The sequence below is a fragment of the Canis lupus genome, chromosome 21 (genome assembly GCF_011100685.1).
Source record: "Canis lupus familiaris isolate Mischka breed German Shepherd chromosome 21, alternate assembly UU_Cfam_GSD_1.0, whole genome shotgun sequence".
Classification (NCBI taxonomy): domain Eukaryota; kingdom Metazoa; phylum Chordata; class Mammalia; order Carnivora; family Canidae; genus Canis; species Canis lupus.
The window spans coordinates 31523594-31545972 of NC_049242.1; the positions used below are offsets into that span (position 1 = coordinate 31523594).

The 22379-nt window shown below is 42.3% G+C and overlaps 1 protein-coding gene across 2 annotated transcripts in view; it reads left to right on the forward strand.

Annotated features, from left to right (window-relative positions):
* Positions 1–2448: 2448 nt before the first annotated feature.
* SYT9 (synaptotagmin 9) overlaps positions 2449–22379 on the forward strand; it is a 192243-nt gene continuing 172312 nt past the window's right edge. Inside the window, exon 1 of one of the 2 annotated variants that reach the window (XR_005375717.1) lies at positions 2449–2633. Coding sequence is in view for 1 of the 2 variants with exons in the window: in XM_038568931.1 (XP_038424859.1) it covers positions 2489–2633 (145 nt within the window). In the remaining variant the exon portion in view is untranslated. The remainder of the gene's footprint in view (positions 2634–22379) is intronic. The other variant, XM_038568931.1, reaches the window with a different exon arrangement.

The window sequence follows — 22379 nt, forward strand, 5'->3', positions numbered from 1 at the left end:
GCTACATCCAAAGGGCACCTCTTAGTTTTTGTCTGTGTAGGCTCTGTTGATAATTGATGGCTGTAGATCACTCCTCCATCAAATGTTCTTCCTCCTTTGGCCCCCACGACTCCCCTCTGTCCAGTGTTTTCTCTGTCACTGCTGCCTTTCAATCTCCTCCTTACTGAACCACATTTTAAATGACAAAGCTCTCTCCCATTTTTCCAGCTCTCCTTGCCTGGAGGAATCCATCCAATATGGCAACTCAATTTCTCTTTCTATGGATGATTTCCAGTCTCCCCTCTCTCCATAACTCTAGGCTTCCAGTTCTAAGCATTTTCCATTATTCACCACATATGACCCAGGTCAGTTTGTGAAACTTCTATGTCTTTCATTCTATCTCATCCCATTGATTGCAGTCCTGTCAACTAATACTTGAAATGTTTTTCCAGTTTAGATGTTCTTGCCAATCTGCTAGTGCCTTTGGCCTGATCTAGGCCCTCATTGTATCTTAACCGGCTTATCAAAGTAATTTTTTTTAAAGTTTTTAAAATTTATTTATTCATGAGAGACAGAGACGGAGAGAGAGAGGCAGAGACGGAGAGAGAGAGGCAGAGACACAGGCAGAGGGAGAAGCAGGCTCCATGCAGGGAGCCTGACGTGGGACTTGATCGTGGATCTCCAGGATCAAACCCTGGACTGAAGGCAGCGCTAAACCGTTGAGCCATCCAGGCTGCCCTCAATGTAATTTTTTGACTGGACTCCCGCTTTCAGTTCCTCTCTGAGGTGGTCACATCAGTAGTATATTTATACATGCTTGAACATACACCTCCTCCCCACCATTACTATACTAGCCCTAGCCCCTTGCTCTCTCTCTGGTTCCCCCTTCACCATTACATGGTTCCCTCCTTTCAGGGACCAGCCTCTGCACTACCTCCTCCACAGGCTCCCCCCCTTCAGCTGGCTTCATCTCCTTCCTCGTTTTCCTAGGTCAGAGTCAACCTGTCTTTTCACTGTCTAGTTATCTTTATAACTCTGCATTTTCTCTGCTGTTCTAATATAAGATGCTTGAGGCCCTAGCACCGTTCACAGCAGGATTTCAGAGCTCTCTGTTCAGCGAACACTCTGGCATCCTGAAATACCTTCCTGCACAGTATTATTTGCTATGAGGTGTCCCTAGCAACAGCACAACCTATGGCTAAGAGTGCCAGCTGTGGAGAGTCAACTCTAATTGTTTTATAGCAGGGCCAGGACACTAATTTTACTTGAAGCTAATAATAATAATAATTATTATTATTACTATGTAATAATACCATGCCTCCTCAAGTATGAACTCGGGCAAGTGATGCCTTTCTGAGTCTGAGGTTGCTAAAATGAGGATAACAGTTACAGACCTTGCTGGGCTGTCAAGGGAATGAATTGAGATAATGTATTTAAAAGGCTCGTGGCGTAGAGCCCGGCACCCCTCTTCTTCTCCCTCCCACCCCCCCAAGAGTTCAGTACTTCGGAGTTATTTCTGGGCTTATTGCCTGGGAGGCTGAAGAGGGGAGTTCATGAGAGGCGCCCAGAGTTCCCTTCCAAAAAAGCTCTGATTCTGTGATACTCTAAGTTGGTGGATATGGGAGAACAGGTTGGCAAGCCCCCGATTTCTAATCAGTTGCTTAGAAAGCCAGCCAGGATCTATGTCCTGGCATCTGTCCTCGGGAGCCATTCATGTGACCTCAGTACTAATGCTTGGGCCTCCCCCTCCAAAACGCGGCGGGGATCGAAAACGTCCTGCACGTGGGAGATCCTTCCTTTGTTGGCATATCTTGGCCTCGAACCCGCATTTGGGAGCGGGGTGGGGGGGGGGGGGGGCTAGAGCCCTTAGGCCCATGTTTCTTGCCCAGACGGCGCTTTCTCAAGTTCGAAACCAGGACCCGGTTCTCCAGACCGCGCGGGTGCGGTCCCGATGGCACCTTCGGCGCGGACGCCCAGCGCGGGCGGGAGAGGGCAGGGCTGGCGAGCTGAGGACCGAGCCCCGCGGGGCCGACGACGCGCCCACCCCCCGCCCGGGCGCAGCCGCGCCGAGCGCCGGTCCCCACCGCGTCCCCACCGCGTCCCGCGCTCCCGCAGGAGCCGGCGAGCGCCCCCCCCCCCAGCGCGGGACCGGCCCCGGGATCCCAGCCCGCGGCGCGCGCCCCTGACCCGGCCCCGCCCCCGGCGGCCGCGAGTGGCGGGCGGGGCGGCGGGCGAGAGGCGCGCGGGGCCGTGCGGCGCCGCCTCCCCTGGTGCCGGGGGAGGGACGGAGCGCTCGGGCGGGAGAGCCGGAGAGCCCGACCGACCGGCCGCCGCCGCGCTGCATGCAACCGGTGGGAGGCCGGGCCGGCCGCGGCTGGGGCTCGCGCCGGGGCTCGGCGGCTCCCTGACGGCGAGCGCGGACGGCCCGGAGGCGGCGGCTCGGGGCTGGCAGGCGGAGGGTCGTCTCCGCGCCCGCCTGCCCGGCGCGGTCCGAGGATGCGGGGGGGCGATGCCCGGGGCCAGGGACGCGCTCTGTCACCAGGCGCTGCAGCTGCTGGCCGAGCTCTGCGCCCGTGGGGCCCTGGAGCACGACAGCTGCCAGGATTTCATCTACCACCTGCGGGACCGCGCCCGACCCCGGCTCCGCGACCCAGGTGCGTGCCGCCGCCGCCGCCGCCGCCGGAGGGCCCTGGGCCGGGACTTGGGGCCGCTCCGGGGCCTGAGGCAGGAGAGCGACGCGGACTCGGCGGGGCGGGGGGGGCGCGGGGCTAGAGACGGGGACCGGGACGCGGCGGCCGTGGCCTGATGCCGGACCCGGGCGGGGACCGAGGCCGAGCCCGGGGGGGGGGGGGGCGGGTGGAGGGACCACGCCCGCCACCTGCGCTCGGTCTCGGGGCTCCGCGCTGCACTTCCCGGGCTCTGCGCTCCGGGCGAGGGGAGGCCGCGGCCGCTCCGGCGGCGCTGGGAAGGGGGACGAGGCCGGAGGAAACTCTGGGAAGTTGGGAGTTGGGGACGGCCCGGCTGCGGCTGAATCCGCCGGGGCGCTCCTCACCCCCGCCCCCGGGCGCCGGTCCCTGCTCGGTCTGCGCTGGGCAGGGCGGGGCGGGGCTGGCGCTGGGCCGGCGGCGCGGAGCTCCGGGTCCCGGCAGCCGGGCCTGAACCCGGTCCCCGCGGGCCGCCTGCGTGGAGGCGGCCTGGGCCTGGGCGCCCGACTCGCCGCCGCCGCCGCCGCCGGGCGCTCCCGGGTCGGTGGGCTCGCGGGGCGCGGGGCGCGGGGCGCGGCGGGGGCACCGCAGGCCTCCCTCGTCAAAGTTGCACAGCTCCTAACTTTGGAAAGTTCGTGTATTTTGGCATTTGACCAATTAAGGTTGGAGGAAGGAGTTCTGGTGGAGCCATTTGCTTTCCCTAAGGGCCCTGGGTCTCCCACGTCTCACCCACTACTGGTTCCTGGAAGACACACTGCTTCCAAATGTCCACTTGAGATTCTTCTTACCTGGAGAAATCATTTTCTCGAATATTCTCTCTCTCTATATAGTCTTCTGTTAAAGATGAGGTGAGAAAATGGCCTTCACCCCTGATATTCCAGTGTATAAATATTGGAAATGAACCATTGCCTCGCAAATTATCCAGTACAAATTTACCTATTTTAAGACCATCCATTATATTATATATATAAATAATATATGACATTTATATATTCTATATATATAATATAAAAGTCTACTTTCACAAAGGATAAGTTAGGGAATTATTTGATTTGTAGAGAGATATATATGGAGCCTGACTTAAATAGCATTTCCTTGATAGTATCTTCAAAATGGGCCTGTGTGGTGAAGAAAAATCATCTGCTCAAAGTTTATATCAGATTTTCCCTATTTGAAATCTATTTCTCTACTGAAAAAGAAAGATTGTTTCCCATTGCCTGTGGTTACATTAATTAAATTTATCGGATGATCACTAATGTCCTATTTCAAAGTACAGAATTAAGTCAAGAAATACTGTTGATCCCCAATGATCTCCCTGGAGGTTCAGTGCTCAGCCTTTGTGTGGCTCATTGCTGGCTGTGATATGCTGCACAGACCACAGATAGAAATAAGATCTCCTTGTCTCATGAACTGGGAGTCCGGGATGATGTCCTAAGTGGGGAACGTTTTCTCTTTAAGCTTCAGGAACGAGAAAATTATTTGGCATGCTTCACCCCAAGCAAGTGTTAGTGTTGAAATGTCCCACTTTCTTGCCCATGACTGTGCCACAAGTTTCCATTGTTTTCTCACATAAGTAAATAGCGCCTTTGTCTTTATAAGAGAAGATGGATGAGGCCTCTTGATGAGTCTCCTGTTTAATAGTCGACTTCTTTTTGTATGATTTTATGCCCCTGATTCCTTTAATACATGGGCTGGATTCCACATTCTGGGGCTTTACTCAACCCTTGCACTGGACTGCCAGAGTCACAGAAAAAAAAAAAAACTCCATGCAAGAAACAAATCATTCCTTGGCTGAGAGCCACAGTTAAGAGTATGCCTTGCTATTCTTTGAGTTCCTAAGAACACTATTGCGCTTTCTGAACAAGTGGTTTTTAGGTAGCCCGTGTCCTTCTGGCTCTTTGGATTGGGTTAGAAGTAGCCTGCTCGTGAGATAGGAGTGGGGCACTGTGAGCTAGAGTGAGAGGAACTAAGGCTGAAGCTCACAGAGTGCATCCTCTCTTCCAGGGCACTTCAGCTCAGGCCAGAATCTCTCTTCATTTCCCTCCTTCCTCTCCTTGCCTTCATTAACTCTTACATTAGATGCATTTATCTCCATCCCTCTGATGCTGTTTGATTGTCTGGACCAAGAGTGGCTTTCATTTCAGGCCCTAAAAGCTGAGTAACTGGAGTAGCTGTATTGTACAACACTGTATGTGCATGGTGCCCTTGCTGTTGTCTTGTGGGGAACCAGAATGAGCTTACACAGCAGCCCTGGGACGTGGGTCCCTGAGCGAGTTCTCTCTGTAAGTGGATGACTTCCTTTCCTGTGAAGGAAGTTGCCCTGGGCGCCATGGACCAGCCTTTTCTGTCTGTTGCCCATCCATGGCTACTCATTGGTAGTTAAGTTTTCTCAAGCTCAACTAAGGAACTTTGGTTTCAAAAGAAGAAAACAGACATGATTCCCTGTGGGCAGCAGAAGGACACTGTATCCGGGATGTTTGTTCAGTTTTTCAGAGGCGGGCTACGCCCAGGTCACAGACCAGTGGGCCATCTAAAAGGATTATTCTCTGCCTAGGTAGCTGCGGTGCTCTGATGTGGAAGTACAGCACCTAGTCTTACCTGACCTGGTGTTAAGAGAGGATTTGATGAAAGAGCAATTTTTAAAAGCAAAGCTGTGTCACAAGTGGAACTGGAACGCCTCACCCAGCCTTTCATCTGTACCAACTATGGAAAGTAAAGTGCTGATCTTGAAGCTGAGTGGGGGCACTTTTTTCCATAGACAGCAATTAGCATCCTTCTGTTAAGTATCTTTATGTTGTTTCATACATTGGCAATGTGGGACATAAACTTGCAAACCCCAGAGGATAGCCTTCGTGACGAAGGGAAGAGCAAGTATAGAGACAGGGGCATCCTTGATGTGATTCAAGGAATGGTGAGTTCAAGAGTGGCTGGAGAGAGAAAAAGATTGAGAATGACAAGAAATGTGGTTGAGGGCTGCAGGGTGGGGGGGGGGAGTGGATTGGGGGGAGGGGAGATCATGCAGGCCCTTGTAACCAGTAGGAGGACTTTGGATTTTATTCTGAAGGAGAAGGAAGGGGTTGAGAAGTGGCAACAGCACTCTAGCTGCTTGCTGAGAAAATGCTGTTGAAGATCAAGAGTGAAGACTGAGAAATGTAGCAGGAGGCTATTGTAGTCATCCAGACAGAGGGGAGAGTGACTTGGCCAACATCATCATAATGGAGGTGGCCAGAAGTGACTGGGTTGTGTACACGTCTGAAGGTAACAGTGCTAGGATTTGTTGATGGAATGGATGTGAGGGGTGAGATAAGTGGAGTTAAAGACTCCAAGGTTTTTGACCCAAGTAATTCTATTTACTGCAGAGGGGAGGACTTTAGGAGGAGCAGAGTCAGAGTGGGGAAGGAAATGAGGTTTCCGTTTTAATTTTAAAAATATTTTCTTTTGGGTATCCCTGGGTGGCCCAGTGGTTTAGCACCTGCATTTGGCCCAGGGCGTGATCCTGAGTTCCTGGGTTTGAGTCCCACGTCGGGCTCCCTGCATGGAGCCTGCTTATCCCTCTGCCTGTGTCTCTGCTTCTCTCTCTCTCTCTCTCTCTCTCTCAATTTCTGTCTCTCATGAATAAATAACTAAAGTCTTAAAAAATATATATTTTCATTCCTAGTGTGTGATGTCTCTTATTAGTTCAGCAGTCCACCTAAAATGTGAATGTATTCTTTAATATCATCAACTGTTCTGTGCTCACATTTTGTAACTGGAGACTTCACATTCACTCCTCAAGAGGGCCAGTTGATTGTAGGGCAACATTTATTGTTAAATGGTTTTTCCTGGTGTAGAATGAAGAGAGAGCTCCATTGAACTTCCACTTATAGACCTTGGTTGCACTTATTTGCAAGTGAAAACAATGTTGTTGTTGTTTTTTCCTTTGGCTGTAAGGGGGTAGAGATTTCAACTATTCTGAACCTGCTGTTTTCACATCTGGAAAAGAAAGGAGGATCAGATCATATATCTCTGGATTTTCAGCACATTTTATTATTTTCCTTGTTAAGTTTTTTCTTTTGTAGGACACCAACCACATCAGTGCCAGGAGTTTTAGGTAGGTCATTTCATTTAATCCTCATGATGTCTTCTAAGATATTGCTGCTCCAAGCGGACCTGTGGACCAGCAGCATCAGCAACAAACATCTGGGAGCTTATTAGAAATGCAGACTCTCAGACTCCACCTAGACCTACTGCATTTGAATCTATGTGTTAACAGGATACTCAGGTGATTTGGAGGCACATTAAAATTTGAGAAGCATGGCTAAGAGAGGTTGGTATGTATGAATAAACTGAAGCTCAGAGCTAAGCACCAAGGCCATGGATCCCATTTTGAAAAGGTTGAATCTAAGTCAAAGTAGTTTCTTAGGGAAACACATCACATTGTACTAAGAATCTGAAAGTTTTCATCGATGAAAATTTCCTAGGTATTTTTCTTTTTCCTGGTGTAGAATGAAGAGAGAGTATTATATATTTTGTCTACTTAGTTCTTCTGTAAAGGATTCAGTATCTTACTGTAGATTAAATTCTGTGCAGTTATGGAAGTTCAGCTTAATTTTTAGGTTATACATTCTTTTTGTTTAGGATATTGGGTTTACATTGGCATTGCAGCTTTGTATTTCAAGAGATTTTTCTTCATTTTCTGGTCAAGGTGTGAAGCAGAGTCTTACAGCTCATCATTAATGACTCTTCTTTTCAAGTGGACATTAACCCTCCTAAGGAAAAGCTTTTTCTAAGCAAATGGTTTTCAACTTTGGCTGCACATTGAAAACATTTATTAGGGAGCTCTAACAAAAATAAAACAAACAAAAAGCTACCAATGACTGAGCTTTTCTCTAGAAAAAATCTTTTTTTTAAAAAAAGATTTTATTTATTTATTCATGAGAGACACAGAGAGAGAGGCAGAGACACAGGTAGAGGGAGAAGCAGGCTCCCCGCCGTGCGCCTGATGTGGGACTCCATCCCTGGATCCCAGGACCACGACCCTAGCCAAAGGCAGTTGCTCAACCCCTGAGCTACCCAGGTGCCCCTCTCTAGACAAATTCATTCAGAATCTCTGGGGGTGGGGCCTGGTATCAGTATATTTTTTAAGTTCTTTAATTGATTCTAAAGTGTAGCCAAGTGGAGGACAACTGTCAAGACCATCAAGCAAAGGATGAAACCACCTGAACTTCTCAGCTCAGCTCATATTTCTTTCCTGAAAAATTAGGAAAGATGTATCAAAAGTCAGGGGCCTTGTAACAGTTACTACACATATCTACTGATTCTTAACTCTCTTTTGATAATATTACCTCAAATTTTTATTTTGAGGGTTCTATAAAAATATAATGAGAATCCATTATGTTCACGTAACTTGAGGAAAAAAAAAAAAGAAGAAAATTTTGTCCGAATAGTATTTCATTAAAGGGCTAGAATGTGGAACCTTCACAAATGTCATGTTATACTGAATTAGAATGTAATCATTTATTAGGAGATATACATATAAAATAATAATTAAATATAGTTTCTAAGGAAAAATCTTCTAAATAATCATCAAGACTAAATATAAGTCTTAAAACTTTCAAAGATAGTCAAAAGACAGGTAACCTTAAAACATTGGATTTTTTTAATAGGTGTTGGTATTATGCACAATGGGATTAATTTTTAAAAATTAATGTTAATTGCAATCAGGAAATAGACTTCTAAGGAATGAGTGGCATATTGGATGCACAATATGTGAAGATAATTTGCATTTACTTCAGTGACATTTTAGGGCTTCTTCATAAATATTTTATTTAAACAAGTGTGTTTTCATCTCTGTGGGATTCTTCTACATGGACCAGTGAGTGGTTTAGTCATGAGGTAATTATCAAGAGGGAGAAACAAAAGCAAACTGTGGTAAAGGCATCACAGGCAGCCCTGTGGCCAGCTGCCTCTTTCAGAATAAACAATCAAAAGCACAAACTTTTTGATGTGGGCTAACCTCTCAAGGAAGAATTAAGCTGACACCTAAGGGAAATCACCTAAAATTTCCTATTATGTACAGAGCATAGGCATTGCTTTCACTGTGCAAAACATATCCGCACTTTTGTGTTTGTTTGTGCACATGTGTTTTCCTACATGATTGGCCTGAAAAAATTCATAATCTTTTCTTATCTGAGTTATTTGAAGGAACCGACAAGTTTACATGCTGACATGTATAGAGAAAGGGGAGGAGCTTAGTGAGAGGCATAGGTAGGGGAGCAATCTCACTTTTAAAAGGATAGGTATGGAGTATGCTTTTCTACTTTCTAAATGAAATCACAATTTAAGCCACAATGTGCATCCTGACTTTTTCTTTTAAGTCTTTTATTGGGTTAGTTCTAGAAAGGGCTTAAAACCAAAGCAAACCCTTAATGTCTAGGTCTTCCAGATCTCATTGAAATATTCATGTGTCTTTGTGCATTTATTTTATCATACAAAAACTTATATATCAACATTGATGGAACTGCACCTGAAGGGGAAAAAAACCTCACCCAGGAAATCAAGATGACAACGTGGAATAAAGCAACAGCTTAAAGTCAGAATCTGATTGTGCTCTTACTAGCTTTATGACTTAGAGCAAAATATTTAACTCTTCAGTTTATTCATCTGTAAAATGGGAGTGGAAGGCTGCTGTAGCACAGTGCTCAGACTAAGTGCTCCAGAGATTTTGGTGGCAGTGGTGTCTTCTGTCCTCGTTCCCTCTCAGCCATGATTCATGGGCATGCATATGTTTTACCCATTTATAATCACTCAGAGACAAAAGGTTTCCATTCTGCCTTTTTTGTATGCTTAGCGTTTTATCACTGCTCATTAGCTGTATGTTCCTAGGCAATCTCCATGTCTTAGTTTCCTCATCAGTAAAATGGACTGCCAGTATTCAGATAAAATATAGGATGCCCTGTTCAATTTGAATTTCAGATGAACAGTGGATAATATTGCATGGGACAGATGTATACTGAATATCTGTTATTTATATGAAATTCAGATTGAACTATGTACCTTATATTTTTATCTGCTAAATCTAGAAACCCTATTTTAGTACCTATCTCACAGTGTATGTGAAATCTTACCACAGGGACACCCGGATGGCCCAGTGAGCTAAGTGTCTGAATCTTGATCTCAGCTCAGGTCTGGATCTCAGGGTTGTAAGTTCAAACCCTGCGTTGGGATCCATGCTGGAGCCTACTTAAAAAAAAAAAAAAAAAAAAAAAGGAAAAATAAATACAGACTTACCATAGTACCTGGCACATGGTAAATGCTCAATAAATACTAACCATTATCATGATTATTATATTTTTTCTGTGATGAAAGTCATTGTGCAATTTTTACAATGACTATATATATATATATATATATATATATATATTCCAAAGAGTAAGTGAATCTTTTTCACTTAACCATGCTTTTGGCATTTCTACCTTCTGATTTTTTTGTTACCTAAAAATACTATTTTGTGTCTATAGTATCCTACTCCCTTTTGGGAAAATATCTTCCCTTCCCTTTCCCCTTTCCCTTTTCCATTTCTCTCTCCTTCCTTCCTTCCTCCCTTCCTCCCTTCCTCCCTTCCTCCCTTCCTCCCTCCCTCCCTCCCTCCCTTCCTTCCTTCCTTCCTTCCTTCCTTCATTTCTCTCTCCTTCCTTCCTTCCTTCATTTCTCTCTCCTTCCTTCCTTCCTTCCTCCCTTCCTCCCTTCCTCCCTTCCTCCCTTCCTCCCTTCCTCCCTTCCTCCCTTCCTCCCTTCCTTCCTTCCTTCCTTCCTTCCTTCCTTCCTTCCTTCCTTCCTTCCTTCTTCAGTTAGTGAAAAGGAAACTATATTGAGGTCCCAGGGCTCTGGGGCTTTGTCAGGAGGCTGCCTTGCCAACAAAAGAAGAGCTAGTGGAGGGGCCTTATTTGACCTTCTTGGGGTGCAGGTAGTTGATGTGCCTGCACTTTTTATGGCTGCTGATAGTGCAGGGGTAGACGTGAACATAATACTTAAGGCCGATCATCTTGTTGCAGTTGTATTTCTGGACCAGCTAATGGAGGAAAGGTTCAATGATGCCATCCTGCAGGCCAAGCGCCCAAGTGCAGGGCGGACTCTGGATATTGTAGTCCCAGAGTGCAGCCATCCTCCAGCTGTTTGTCCACAGAAGTCAGATGATGCTGGTCAGGTGGGATGCCCTCCTTGTCTTGGATTTTGGCTTTGATCTCAGTGGTGTTACTGGGCTCAACCTCAGGTTTGATGGTCTTGCCCGTCAGGGTCTCCACAAAGATCTGTACCTCTACATCTGCCATAAGACCATAGCCACCAATCCGCTCGGCCGCCTCCTTGAAAAGGAAGAGGTGGAAAATTTCTTAATGATAAATTATCAACAATGGGTTCCAATTACTTTCCTGTAGATTGTCAACCTTACAAATAAAAGTTGCCTGATATTTTACCAGCAAAAGATGGGTTTATTCAGGAATAAAAGAGAATTGACATCTGGGACAAACAAGCTGTGGCAAAACCACAGAAGTCTGGAGAACAAAGGGATACTTTTTGAAGTAACCAAAAGACCAAAAGACCATAGGAGTAAACTGGGTTCCAAGTGCGATGGCTTCTCATTGGCTGAGCCATTGAGTGGGTGGGGCGATAGGAAAGCATGTTTTCCTGGGCTGGGATAGTAAAGTACCTCAAGCAAGGTGAAGTCCATTTCTTCCTGTTGGGTCTGCTATTGATTAGGAGTGGTGGGGTGATAGGGCGTAGGAGCACCCCTTCCCAAACCTCCTGACTCCATTTTTAATTTTCCACATTTTAAAGTTCCCTATTATTAATTTTCACAAGATTGAGCCAACTATCCCTGCTATGAATCAACCAGTAAATCCACTAGCATTAGGTGGTAATGATGTGTACAAAAACTTGCTAATTTAACAGGTTTTAAGTAACTACCTGGTTGTGGTTTCAATTTGTATTTTTTTATTGGCAGTGGTGGAATTGAATATTTTTAATATTTTAAGCCTGTTTATATGTCTTCTTTTTTTTTTTTTTAAAGATTTTGTTTATTTATTCATGAGAGATACCGAGAGAGAGGCAGAGACATAGGCAGAGGGAGAAGCAGGCTCCACACATGGAGCCTGATGCAGGACTCAATCCTGGGACCCCAGGATCGTGACGTGAGCCAAAGGTATCTGCTCAACTGCTGAGCCACCCAGGCGTCCCCCTACTTCTATTTCTTATGTGAATTTTCTGTGTTTAGTGTCCATCATGTGGCAGCTTATTTTTTTGAGAATCTTAATGGTTTTATTACTAATTTGCATTAGTTAGAATATAAATATTCTGACAGATTAGCTCACAGAAGGATTAGTTCACAGTTCAGTGAATGAGCTCTCATTGTCTGACTACAATCAATCATTAACTAGACTGCCTTTTAAAATTTTAAGGGTGCATCAACAAGTAGGGATTCATTGTAATACTCTTTTTTGGGGGGAGGACTTAAGCTTTAATTGAACAATGTTGAGAATTTAGTGTTTTTACTTTCTGCCCATAATGGCAAAGAAAAAAATTGACACATTATAACATTCTTTCCAGTGCAAAGTGTTGCCTTTATTTATGTATGTGAAATATGAAAAGAAATTGTAATATAACTTGAATCTCTCTTTCTCTATGTTCTTTTTCCCTTTATCCAACTCCTCCTTCCTTCACAGCACTTATGAAGCCTTACTTACTCTAGCCACACTGACCAGATCATTCTTTTCTAATTATAATTAAATTAAATTAAGAAGACATTGGAATGCCTCATAATTGCCAGGTACTAGGTTAGGCATCGTAATTCAGAGATCCATTAGACATGGTTGCTGCCCCTATGGAATTGAGATAAAAGAATAATTGCAATTAATAAAATGAAGACAGAAAAGGAGATGTATATGAGACGCCATGCATTAAAAGAAGAGAGAAGTAATTAGCTGGCTTGCGTGGATCTGCGAGGATTCCTAGAGAAGTTGATTCTGGGTCAGAGTACTTTGCCTGCAATGTATCAGTGGGAAGGACATTCCAGGAATTTTAAAGATCCTATCACAAGAGAGGATGAATCTTTGGTAGTAATAGTAAGCAGAGTATGTATTGAGACTGTTAAGGGATGAGTCTGTTCTAGTAAACATCTGTCAGTTAGTGGAAGTCTTGTATGCCATTGTCAAAGTCCCACAGAAGACTTGAGCTAGAGCACTCTGATCCAGAAATCTTGAAAGAACCACAGTTTACTGTGATGAGTCCAAACAACCCATTCTCAGCAAAGTACTCCAGGAGATTTCAGGATAAGAGAAGTTCTGCGGGTGCACATCTCAAGTCTTTCTGGTTCCTCATGGGAAACAAGCTCAAGTTGGTGGTGGTGATGCTCTTCCTGTCCAAGGGTAAGGTCCTGACAGATTAGAATCACTTAATGGGAGATCACCTATTTTAAATCCCCAATTATGTCACCCTGAAACTCAGGTATAATTACCTCACATAATTGCCTTAACAAGTTAGTCATCTGGTTCAAACATCTGGGCTGCAGATATAATTTCAGATTATGCCAACAGTGACATCTTGCTTCCTCACTTGTTTATTTAATAATGAAAAAACAACGTGTTCAGTTGCATTGCAACCACTCAGCTCGTGGATATGCACAGTCTGTTTTTTCTGATGTTATAGGGCCCAGGAGGAGGTAAAAGCATGGCATGCCTGCCTAGTGCCTACCAAGCTATGCTGTGGAAATGGTTCTTTATTGTGCATACAGGGGCTTCCAAGTAGTGGGAACAATATGTTAAAATAATTCAATTGAATGCCTTAGATGGGTCATATACTCTCCGCTTCTCTTATCCTCCTGTTCCCTGCCCTACACGAATGAACGTTAGTCATCACATTTATGGTATATGCCTGGCTACTGAAGACATTTCAGTTTGCATCAGCTATGGCACTGCAGACCCATTGAAGAGTTCTAAGCTGAAAATTAAGGTGAACAGATTTATCTTCTTATTCTGTCACTCTGCAGACAGGATGAAGGTTGATTGGAGAGCTCATGATTGGAGAAGCCATTTACTAACTCATCAAATGATTATTGAGCATCTCCTAAGTGCAGGGTTCTGTTGTAGGTAGGGTACATATCTAGATAAGTATTGTACATATAGCAGGGAACCAAACCAAGCAAAAAGCTTGCCTTTGTGGAACTTACATGTGGCTGAGAGGAAAAATGATAATACATAAATAAATTAATTAATTACATAGTAGTGTTAGATGGTAATAAGTACTAAGGAGAAAAATAAAACATGGAAGAAGAATGGGGGACCAAAATGGCATCACTGAGAAGTTGATGAGTACAGGTCAGAGGAAGATGACGGGAGCGAGGCATGTGTGTATCAGGGGAAGAGCATTCTAGGCAGGGCAGCAGCAAATTTAAAGGTCCTAAAAAAAAAAAAAAAAAAAAAAAAATTTAAAGGTCCTGAGGCAGGCACATGCCAGGTATTAGCCAGGAGCAAGGAAGAGAGACATAGCAGGTGAGGTTGGAAAGGGGATGTGAGGGCCCTATAAGCCATTTTAATGAATATGACTTTTAATCAGAGTAAGATGGGAAGTCATTGGAAAGTTTTAAGCAAAGCAGTGATAATATCTGACTTAAGAATAGAAAGGATCACTTCGATTGGACTGTAGAAGAGTAAGGGTAGAGTCAGGGAGAACAGCTATGTGATTATTATAATAATTTATGTGAGAGATAATGGTTGCTTGGACCAGAGTGATGGCAATGGAGATAGTGAGAAGTGGTCAGACTCTAGGTAACCTAGTGGTAGAGTTGACAGGATTTATCAGTGAGTGGATGGGGGGTGTAAAAGAGAAATCAGAATGACTCCCAAAACTTTTGCCTGAGCAAGGGAATAGAGTTGTATGAGAGAGGTAAGTTTGAGGGGAACAATTAAGGGCTCAGTTTTGATGTGTTAAGTTGGAAATGCTTATAGTGAGTCAAATGGGGCACAGATTAGGAAGTTGGATATATGAGCCTGGAGTTACAGAAAGATGGCTGGACTGCAGATATATATGGGAGCATTGTCACATAGAGATGATATTTCAGATGAATCTGGCTGAAATGATCTAGGAAGGTAGAGGAAGGAAGAAGACCAGTATTGAATCCCAGAGCTCTCCCAACACTAAAAGGATAGAGAGAAGTTGAGGAACCAGTGAAAAAAGACTAATAAAGATGGACCAGAAAATCCAAGAGTGTTGACCCGAAAGCCAAGATGAAAAGCCAAGAAAAAGCTATATCAAAGAGGAAGGCATAAAAGTTGTGTCAATGCTACCATTAGGTCAGGTAGAGTAAGCACTGAGTACTGACCACTGCCATTGGTATGTAGGGGTCTTTGGAAGTGATGTTGACAAGCAGTTTTGGTAAGAGGCAGGGACAAGAGCCTCATTAGGGTGGCTATAAGAAGAATTGGCTGGCAAAAGTGGGAGAGTAAGTATAGACTATTTCAAGTTTTTCTGCAGATGGCAAGTATCTATCTGATGTGAGGGAAGTGAGATCAAGGGTTTTTTTTTTTTTTTTCTTTGTTTAAAATTGTTAAGAGAGAACATCACTAATGTGATGGGAATGATCTGGTGGAGAACAAAACTATATGATGTAGGACAAAGGGGGAGAATTGTTGGAGCAATATTCTTGAATGGGTATTAGGATATCCTTCCTAGATGCTCAAGAAACAAGGGTAGTCTGTAGATACATTTAGGAGCATCAACATAGAGATGGTATTTAAAGCTAAGAAACTAGATGTGCTTAGCAAGCAATGAATGAAAATTAAAAAAAAAAAAAGAAGTCATCACACAATTAGTGAGAGGTTAGGAAGATGAAAAGGACCACCAAAAGACTGAAAAGGATCAGCAAGTAGAGTGGGAGAAAACAGAATTACCATGTGACCCAGTAATTCTAATACTGGATATTTACCCAAAGAAAACAAAACCACTTAGTTCAAAAAGATATATGCACATCTATATTTATTGGTATTATTTGCAATAGTCAAGGTATAGAAGCAACCCAAGTATCCATGCATAGATGAATGGATAAAGATATGGTACACACACACACACACATACACACTGAAATATCACTTAACCATAAAGAAGAATGACATCTTGCCATTTTCAACAACATGGATGGATCTAGAGGGCATACATAATGCGAAGTGAAATAAGTCAGACAAATACCATTTCATTCATATGTGGAATTTAAGAAACAAAACAAACAAGCAAACAAAGAAAAAGGAAGCGAAAACAAAGTCTTAAATATAGAGAACAAACTGATAGTTACCAGAGTAGAAATGGGTAGGGGGATAGGTAAAATAGGTAGAGGATCAAGAGGACATTTATTGTGATGAGCATTGATAATGTATAGAGTTGTTGAATCATTATATTGTACACCTGAAACTAATATAATAGTGCATATTAATCATACTTCAATTGAAAAAGGGAAAAAAATGATGTAAGGGATTCAATTGCCTGGGTGATATACTTGAGTAGGTGGGTTTTCCAAAGGATTTAAAGTGATATGCACCACCACAGGCATGGGTACTTTTCCCACACATGCACTTGTGTTTGTGCAGGCAAGGAGTTGTGTTTAAGAAGGGTTGTACTTATGTATGAAGATGAGAGAGTGGCAAGAGTTGAGGGTGTAGAGTGAAGGGGTTGAGATCAACTCTGAAATCTCATCAGAGGTAAAGAGGGGAAAGTGGACAGGTGGAGGTAGTGAAAAGTTTATAGGACTAGAGTGTTGTAGGTCCCCTGGTGTAGGTCAATTATGGGGAATGCAGTGAAGAGGAAGGGCTGCAGTTGTTGGTATAATCAAGTCTGGGGTATGATAGTGGAGTGAGGCCCTCAGGTAGGGAGAAGGACAGGTTACTGAACAAGACAGGAACAAGAACAGAAAGAGCATGGTTTTGGAAGTATTGAATTAATCACAGGTTAAGACAAAAGTAGTGTTGGAGAGAGTGACAAGAAGCCAGGAATGGTGGGGGAGTGGAGAAGTGACCTGAGGAATATAGATATCTGTGATGAGGATGGGCAGTTGTGGGATAGTGGTGCAGTTAGGCAACATGAGATTCAAAGCTTGGGGATTTTAGAGAAAACACCAGAAATAGTAGACTGTTAGTATTTATCTAGGCTGAAATGTTGAAGGAATGTTTTAAGGCAATGGAGTTAGGGAAGACGGGATTGATATAAAACATATTTAAGGGGTAAAAATAATCAGTATGTTGATACTAAGTAGAAGGATCCTAGTTCTCTGATTTTTGGCATAAGTGCCTGGGAGGATGGTCACATGATTTATTAGGTTTATGACAAAAAGTTGAGCATGTTTTATGGGAAAAAATAAGATTTTTTTAAAGATTGTATTTATTTATTCATGAGAGACACACACAGAAAGAGAGAGAGAGAGAGGCAGAGACACAGGCAGAAGGAGAAGCAGGCTCCATGCAGGGAGCCTGATGTGGGACTCGATCTTTGGTCTCCAGGATCAGGCCCTGGGCTGAAGGTGGCGCTAAACCGCTGAGCCACCCGGGCTGCCCCAAAATAAGATTTTAAACGCATTAAGTTTGAGAATGTCTAGGAGATCTGATGCAGACAGTTGACTGGGAGACCACAGGGAAGATATACCAAAAATCATGGTTGAATGCTAAGGCTCCTTCCAGCTGGAAGGGTTTGGGGAAGCGATTCTCAGTTCTGGCTATGCATCAGAATCAATTGGGGGAACTTTTGAAGTCATAACTGCATCGTTCCCTAACTAAATCAGAATCTTTAGGAATGATGCCTAGAGTATGCCTACATATGAGTCTGGTGTGCATCCGGGGTTGCACATGACATGCATTTATGGCCTTTATGGATTTAAATGATTTCTCACAGCCCCATTGTCAAAATAAATGCTTCAACCATCTGTATAAAACTGTTATAATATAATAGGCAAGGAAATCCAAGCATGAAAATGCTTTTACTATCTATCATTGATCCTTCTTTTTTTTTTTTTTTCAAACCACAGTGGGAGTTAACCTCAAATTATTAGACAGCTGCTGTTGGCACAACTAATAATACATTCTATAGAAAATTTAGCTGTAGGATGTAACTATAGCATTCTGGCACTGACTAAAATCATGGTCTTCTTTATTGCTAGACATGTAATATGATTATCATTTATTTTTAATTTAGGATAACCACACTGTAAATAAGCTCTGTAAAAACTCTAACTAGGCTGAGCTTAGAGACTAACAGGGTTGCTTGATTCCTGTAGTCTATCACTTGTTTCTGCTTATATGTTCATTTCCTATCAGAAGAAACTGGGAAACAAAGAAGGGCATATATGAAGATGAATGCGGGGCCACATTCGAACCACTTTTAACACTTTACATTGAAAATCTCAGGTCAAACATATTTTATTTTGGGACAAGTTAGTTCAGAAGGAATGAGAAGACTGTTGTTTGCTGTTCTTTAATCTGTTCTACTGTACTTTAGATTTCATGTCACTGTAATATACTGAATTTATAGGTCATCTTTCTTCTGGGGCTTTTAAAGTACTTTGTGTGTATCACTTTAATTTTGAGGTAGCTAAAATTCATCATGTTATGGAATCTATTTCAGAGAGAGTCTACAAAGAGAACTAGAAAATCCCCCAAAGTGTTTCTTTTTTTCCTTCCACATGCTATTGGGAGAAGCATCCATTGATTCGAACTCCACGCTGCTTCTGAGGCCATTTATATGTGGATTACTGTAGGCTTCTCTGGAGGCAATCTAATCCCTGTAGGTTCAGTTTGAGAGGATCTACTCTTTAGGCCAATAAAGATTACAATCACAGCTCTTTCCCATTACCTTGATTTCTTTATCTTTTATTTTTTATATTGTCTTACATATCAATGTCTTAATCACAGCTGTCTTCCTAGGGCCTCTGTACGTTAGAAATGGAAAGTTGAATTGGACAGATTCACAAGACAAGGGCCCGTATAGCATATGTCTTTATAGTAAAAGGGGATGTTTTAGGGCTTGCAGTCACAGTACTAAAGACAGTCATCAGATTTGATCCAGGGAATGGACAGAAGTGGGTGTTAAATAGTGGCCTTAATAATGCAACTTAGAACATGGGGAAATGTCAGAGGAGGATCAGAGTTGAATGTACACTCCCTGATTTTTTAAGTGTTCAGGAAATGGCTTCATTGAAAATATTAAGATAACAAGTGTAAAATATCTGTGGAGTTTTAAAAAATAATTATTTTGAGAGAAAGAGAGAGAGAGCAGGGGGAAGGGAAGGGTTAGAGGCAAAAGGAGAGAGAGAATCTCAAGCAGACTCCTGCTGAAGATGGAACCAGATGTGGAGCTGGATCTCACATCTGACATCATGACCTGAGCCAAAATGAAGAGTTGGACGCTTAACTGACTGAGCCACCCAGGCACCCCTCTGTGGATTTTATATCATCTTTATCTGCTTTTTTTCTAAGACTTCATGCTAATCAAACTAACATTCCTATAATAAACACACTGAATATGACATAAACGTCATCACAATGTATTTTAGCTTGGTACTAGTGCTATAAACAATGCAGACTTACCAGTCATTAATTTTTAATGAATGAAGTAGGATTCAAATATATTGAACTAAGTTTGTTCAAACTTCAGAAGTTAGAAACATCAGAATTATCATGGGAGACTTCACTAATAATGACATATTAATAGATAAAAGAAGTGGATAGAAATGATGTTGCTAAAAGTTTGATTTATATGAAATACCAATGGAATTTTCTTCTTACCAAGGGAGAAATAATGTTCACAGAACATTAAAAAAATGGGTCAGTACCATAAAAGAGAAACATTAATTCCAAAAGACCAAATTTTATGAGCCATGGTTATAGACCATAATGCAATAAAACTATCAATAAGTGAATAACAAGTAATAACAACACCAGAACCCTAGACACTTGAAAATTGAACTCTTTCAGAGATCTCTTTAATTAAAAACTCAGATATAGAATCAAAAGTTATAGACATTGAAAATACTATGGAAGTGAAAGCACATATGTTAAAAACTGTAAAGTGAAGCCAAAGCTATATTTAGGTGACAATTCATAACTTTCATTAGTTGAATACATAGAGTTATAGGAAAGGAATATATATAGCATTAAATTTACAAACCTAGAAATGGAAAAATAAACCAAAAGCATGAAGTAGCAAAGCATTAGTAAGACCAAAAGAAGGTATTAATCAATTAGAAAGTGAAGAATAAAAAACACAGGGGATCCCTGGGTGGCGCAGCGGTTTGGCGCCTGCCTTTGGCCCAGGGCGCGATCCTGGAGACCCGGGATCGAATCCCACGTCAGGCTCTCGGTGCATGGAGCCTGCTTCTCCCTCTGCCTGTGTCTCTGCCTCTCTCTCTCTCTCTGTGTGACTGTCATAAATAAAAAAAAAAAAAAAAAAAAGAATAAAAAACACAAACAAAAGCAGTATTAAAAAACAAAACTGTGTTTTTTGAAATATACATAAATATTTTGCTATTCTGACCAAGAAAAAAAAATGTGAAAACACAAAACGAAAGGAATGAGAAGGATTTAAAAGCAGATATAGAAGAGGTTAAATGAAAATGCCATATATGCCAGTGATGTAGAAGTTGTAAACGTCTCAGAGTAGGTATAGAAATATTTAGAAGAAACTAAAAGGTGGTCAAAGAACTATTCCCCCTAAAAAAGTATAGGCCCAGATATGTGTATAAGTCAAATCTATCGAAATGTCAAATAATGCATCATCCTCTTCTCTTCTGTTGGAACCCAATAGTCATTGCAAATTTGTTTTAAATTCTCATTGCAAAACAATATTTTACATGAGCACAAAAATTAAATAAAGGTCACTACCACTTTCACTGTCCAGAAAGAGTCATTGTTATTTCTTTTTACTAGAAATTGGATTGCTAGATCTAGGCTTATGCACTTTATTTATTTATTTTTTATAGCCACAGGTTAAAATTTTATTATATGTAACTGGAAAGGTATTGCTAAGGAACAGCTGTATGTCCATGTTATAATTTAAATAAGTGAAAATATCAGTGAGGGTGACAAAACATGAGAAACACTTAAATCTGGGAAATGAATAAGGAGTAGTGGAAGGGGAAGTGGGTGGGGGGTTGGGGTGACTGGGTGATGGGCACTGAGGGGGGCACTTGGTGGGATGAGCACTGGGTGTTATGCTATATGTTGGCAAATTGAACTCCAATTAAAATAATTAAAAAAAAAAATGCTACCGCCTGGGTGGCTGGGCGGTTGGGCGTCTGCCATTGGCTCAGGAAGAGATCCCAGGATTGAGTCCCACATCAGGCTCCCACAGGGAGCCTACTTCTCCCTCTGCCTAGGTAGAAGCCTCTCTCTCTGTATCTCTTATGAATAAATAAATAAAATCTTAAAAAAAAAAAAAACGCTACCACAATTGAACTTAAGGTTTGAGGGTTTTTTAACTTTTGAATGTAATGTATATTATATTTGTAATAAAAATACATTGTATCTTTTTATTAATGAGTTAAATATATTTATAAAAAGCGCTGTGCATTGTAGTGGAAGGAGCACTATATGGAAGTCTAAAGTGTTGGTTCTAGGTTCTGCTCTGAAACCATCCAGCTCTATAATCTCAGACTTACAAGTTACTGTAGCATTCCTGATTCCTTTTTTTTTTTTTAAGTTTTATTTAAATTAAAAAAAAAATTGGGCAGCCCCAGTGGCTCAGAGGTTTAGCGTCACCTTCAGCCCAGGGTGTGATCCTGGAGACCCTGCATGGAACCTGCTTCTCCCTCTGCCTGTGTCTCTGCCTCTCTCTCTCAATCTGTGTGTATAAATAAATAAATAAAATCTTTAAAAAATAATAAATAAATTTTTAAAAAATTATTTAAATTCAATTAATTAACATATAATGTATTATTGGTTTCTGAGGTAGAGGTCAGTGATTCATCAGTCTTATATGTCACCCAGTGCTCATCACATAATGTGCCCTCCTTAATGCCCATCACCCAGTAATCCCATCCCCTTACCCTCCTCCCCTCCAATGACCCCCAATTTTTTCCTATGATAAATAGTCTCTCATGGTTTGTCTCTCTTTCTGATTTCATCTCGTTTTATTTTTTTCTTCTCTTCACCTATGATCCTCTGTTTTGTTCTTAAATTCCACATATGAGTGAGATCCTATGATAATGGTCTTTCTCTGATTGACTTATTTCACTTAGCATAATACCCTCCAGTTCCATCCACATTGTTGCAGGCTTATGCACTTTAAATATTTAATAAAAAAAACTATCAAGTTGTCCTCTGGAAAGATTTTATTAAAAAAACTATCAAGTTGTCTTACTTTTAAAACTATTTCAAGCTTAGAAAAGATATAGAAAGCATCCTAATTTCACTTTATGAGGCTGATATCAAATATAACAAATAAGAAAAAAGATCTTTATTCACATAAAAAATCAAGCACATAAATGCCCAAGCTCTATGTTAAATAATAGTAAAATAAAGATAGCTTTGTATTAAAAGCATGGTATATTGTAGGGGCACTTGGGTGGCTCAGTTAAGCGCTTGACTCTTGATCTCAGCTCAAACCATGTTCTCGGGGTCATGGAATTCAGCACCAGGTTGAGCTTCGCACTGAGTGTGTAGCCTGCTTAGGATTCTCTCTCTCCCCCTG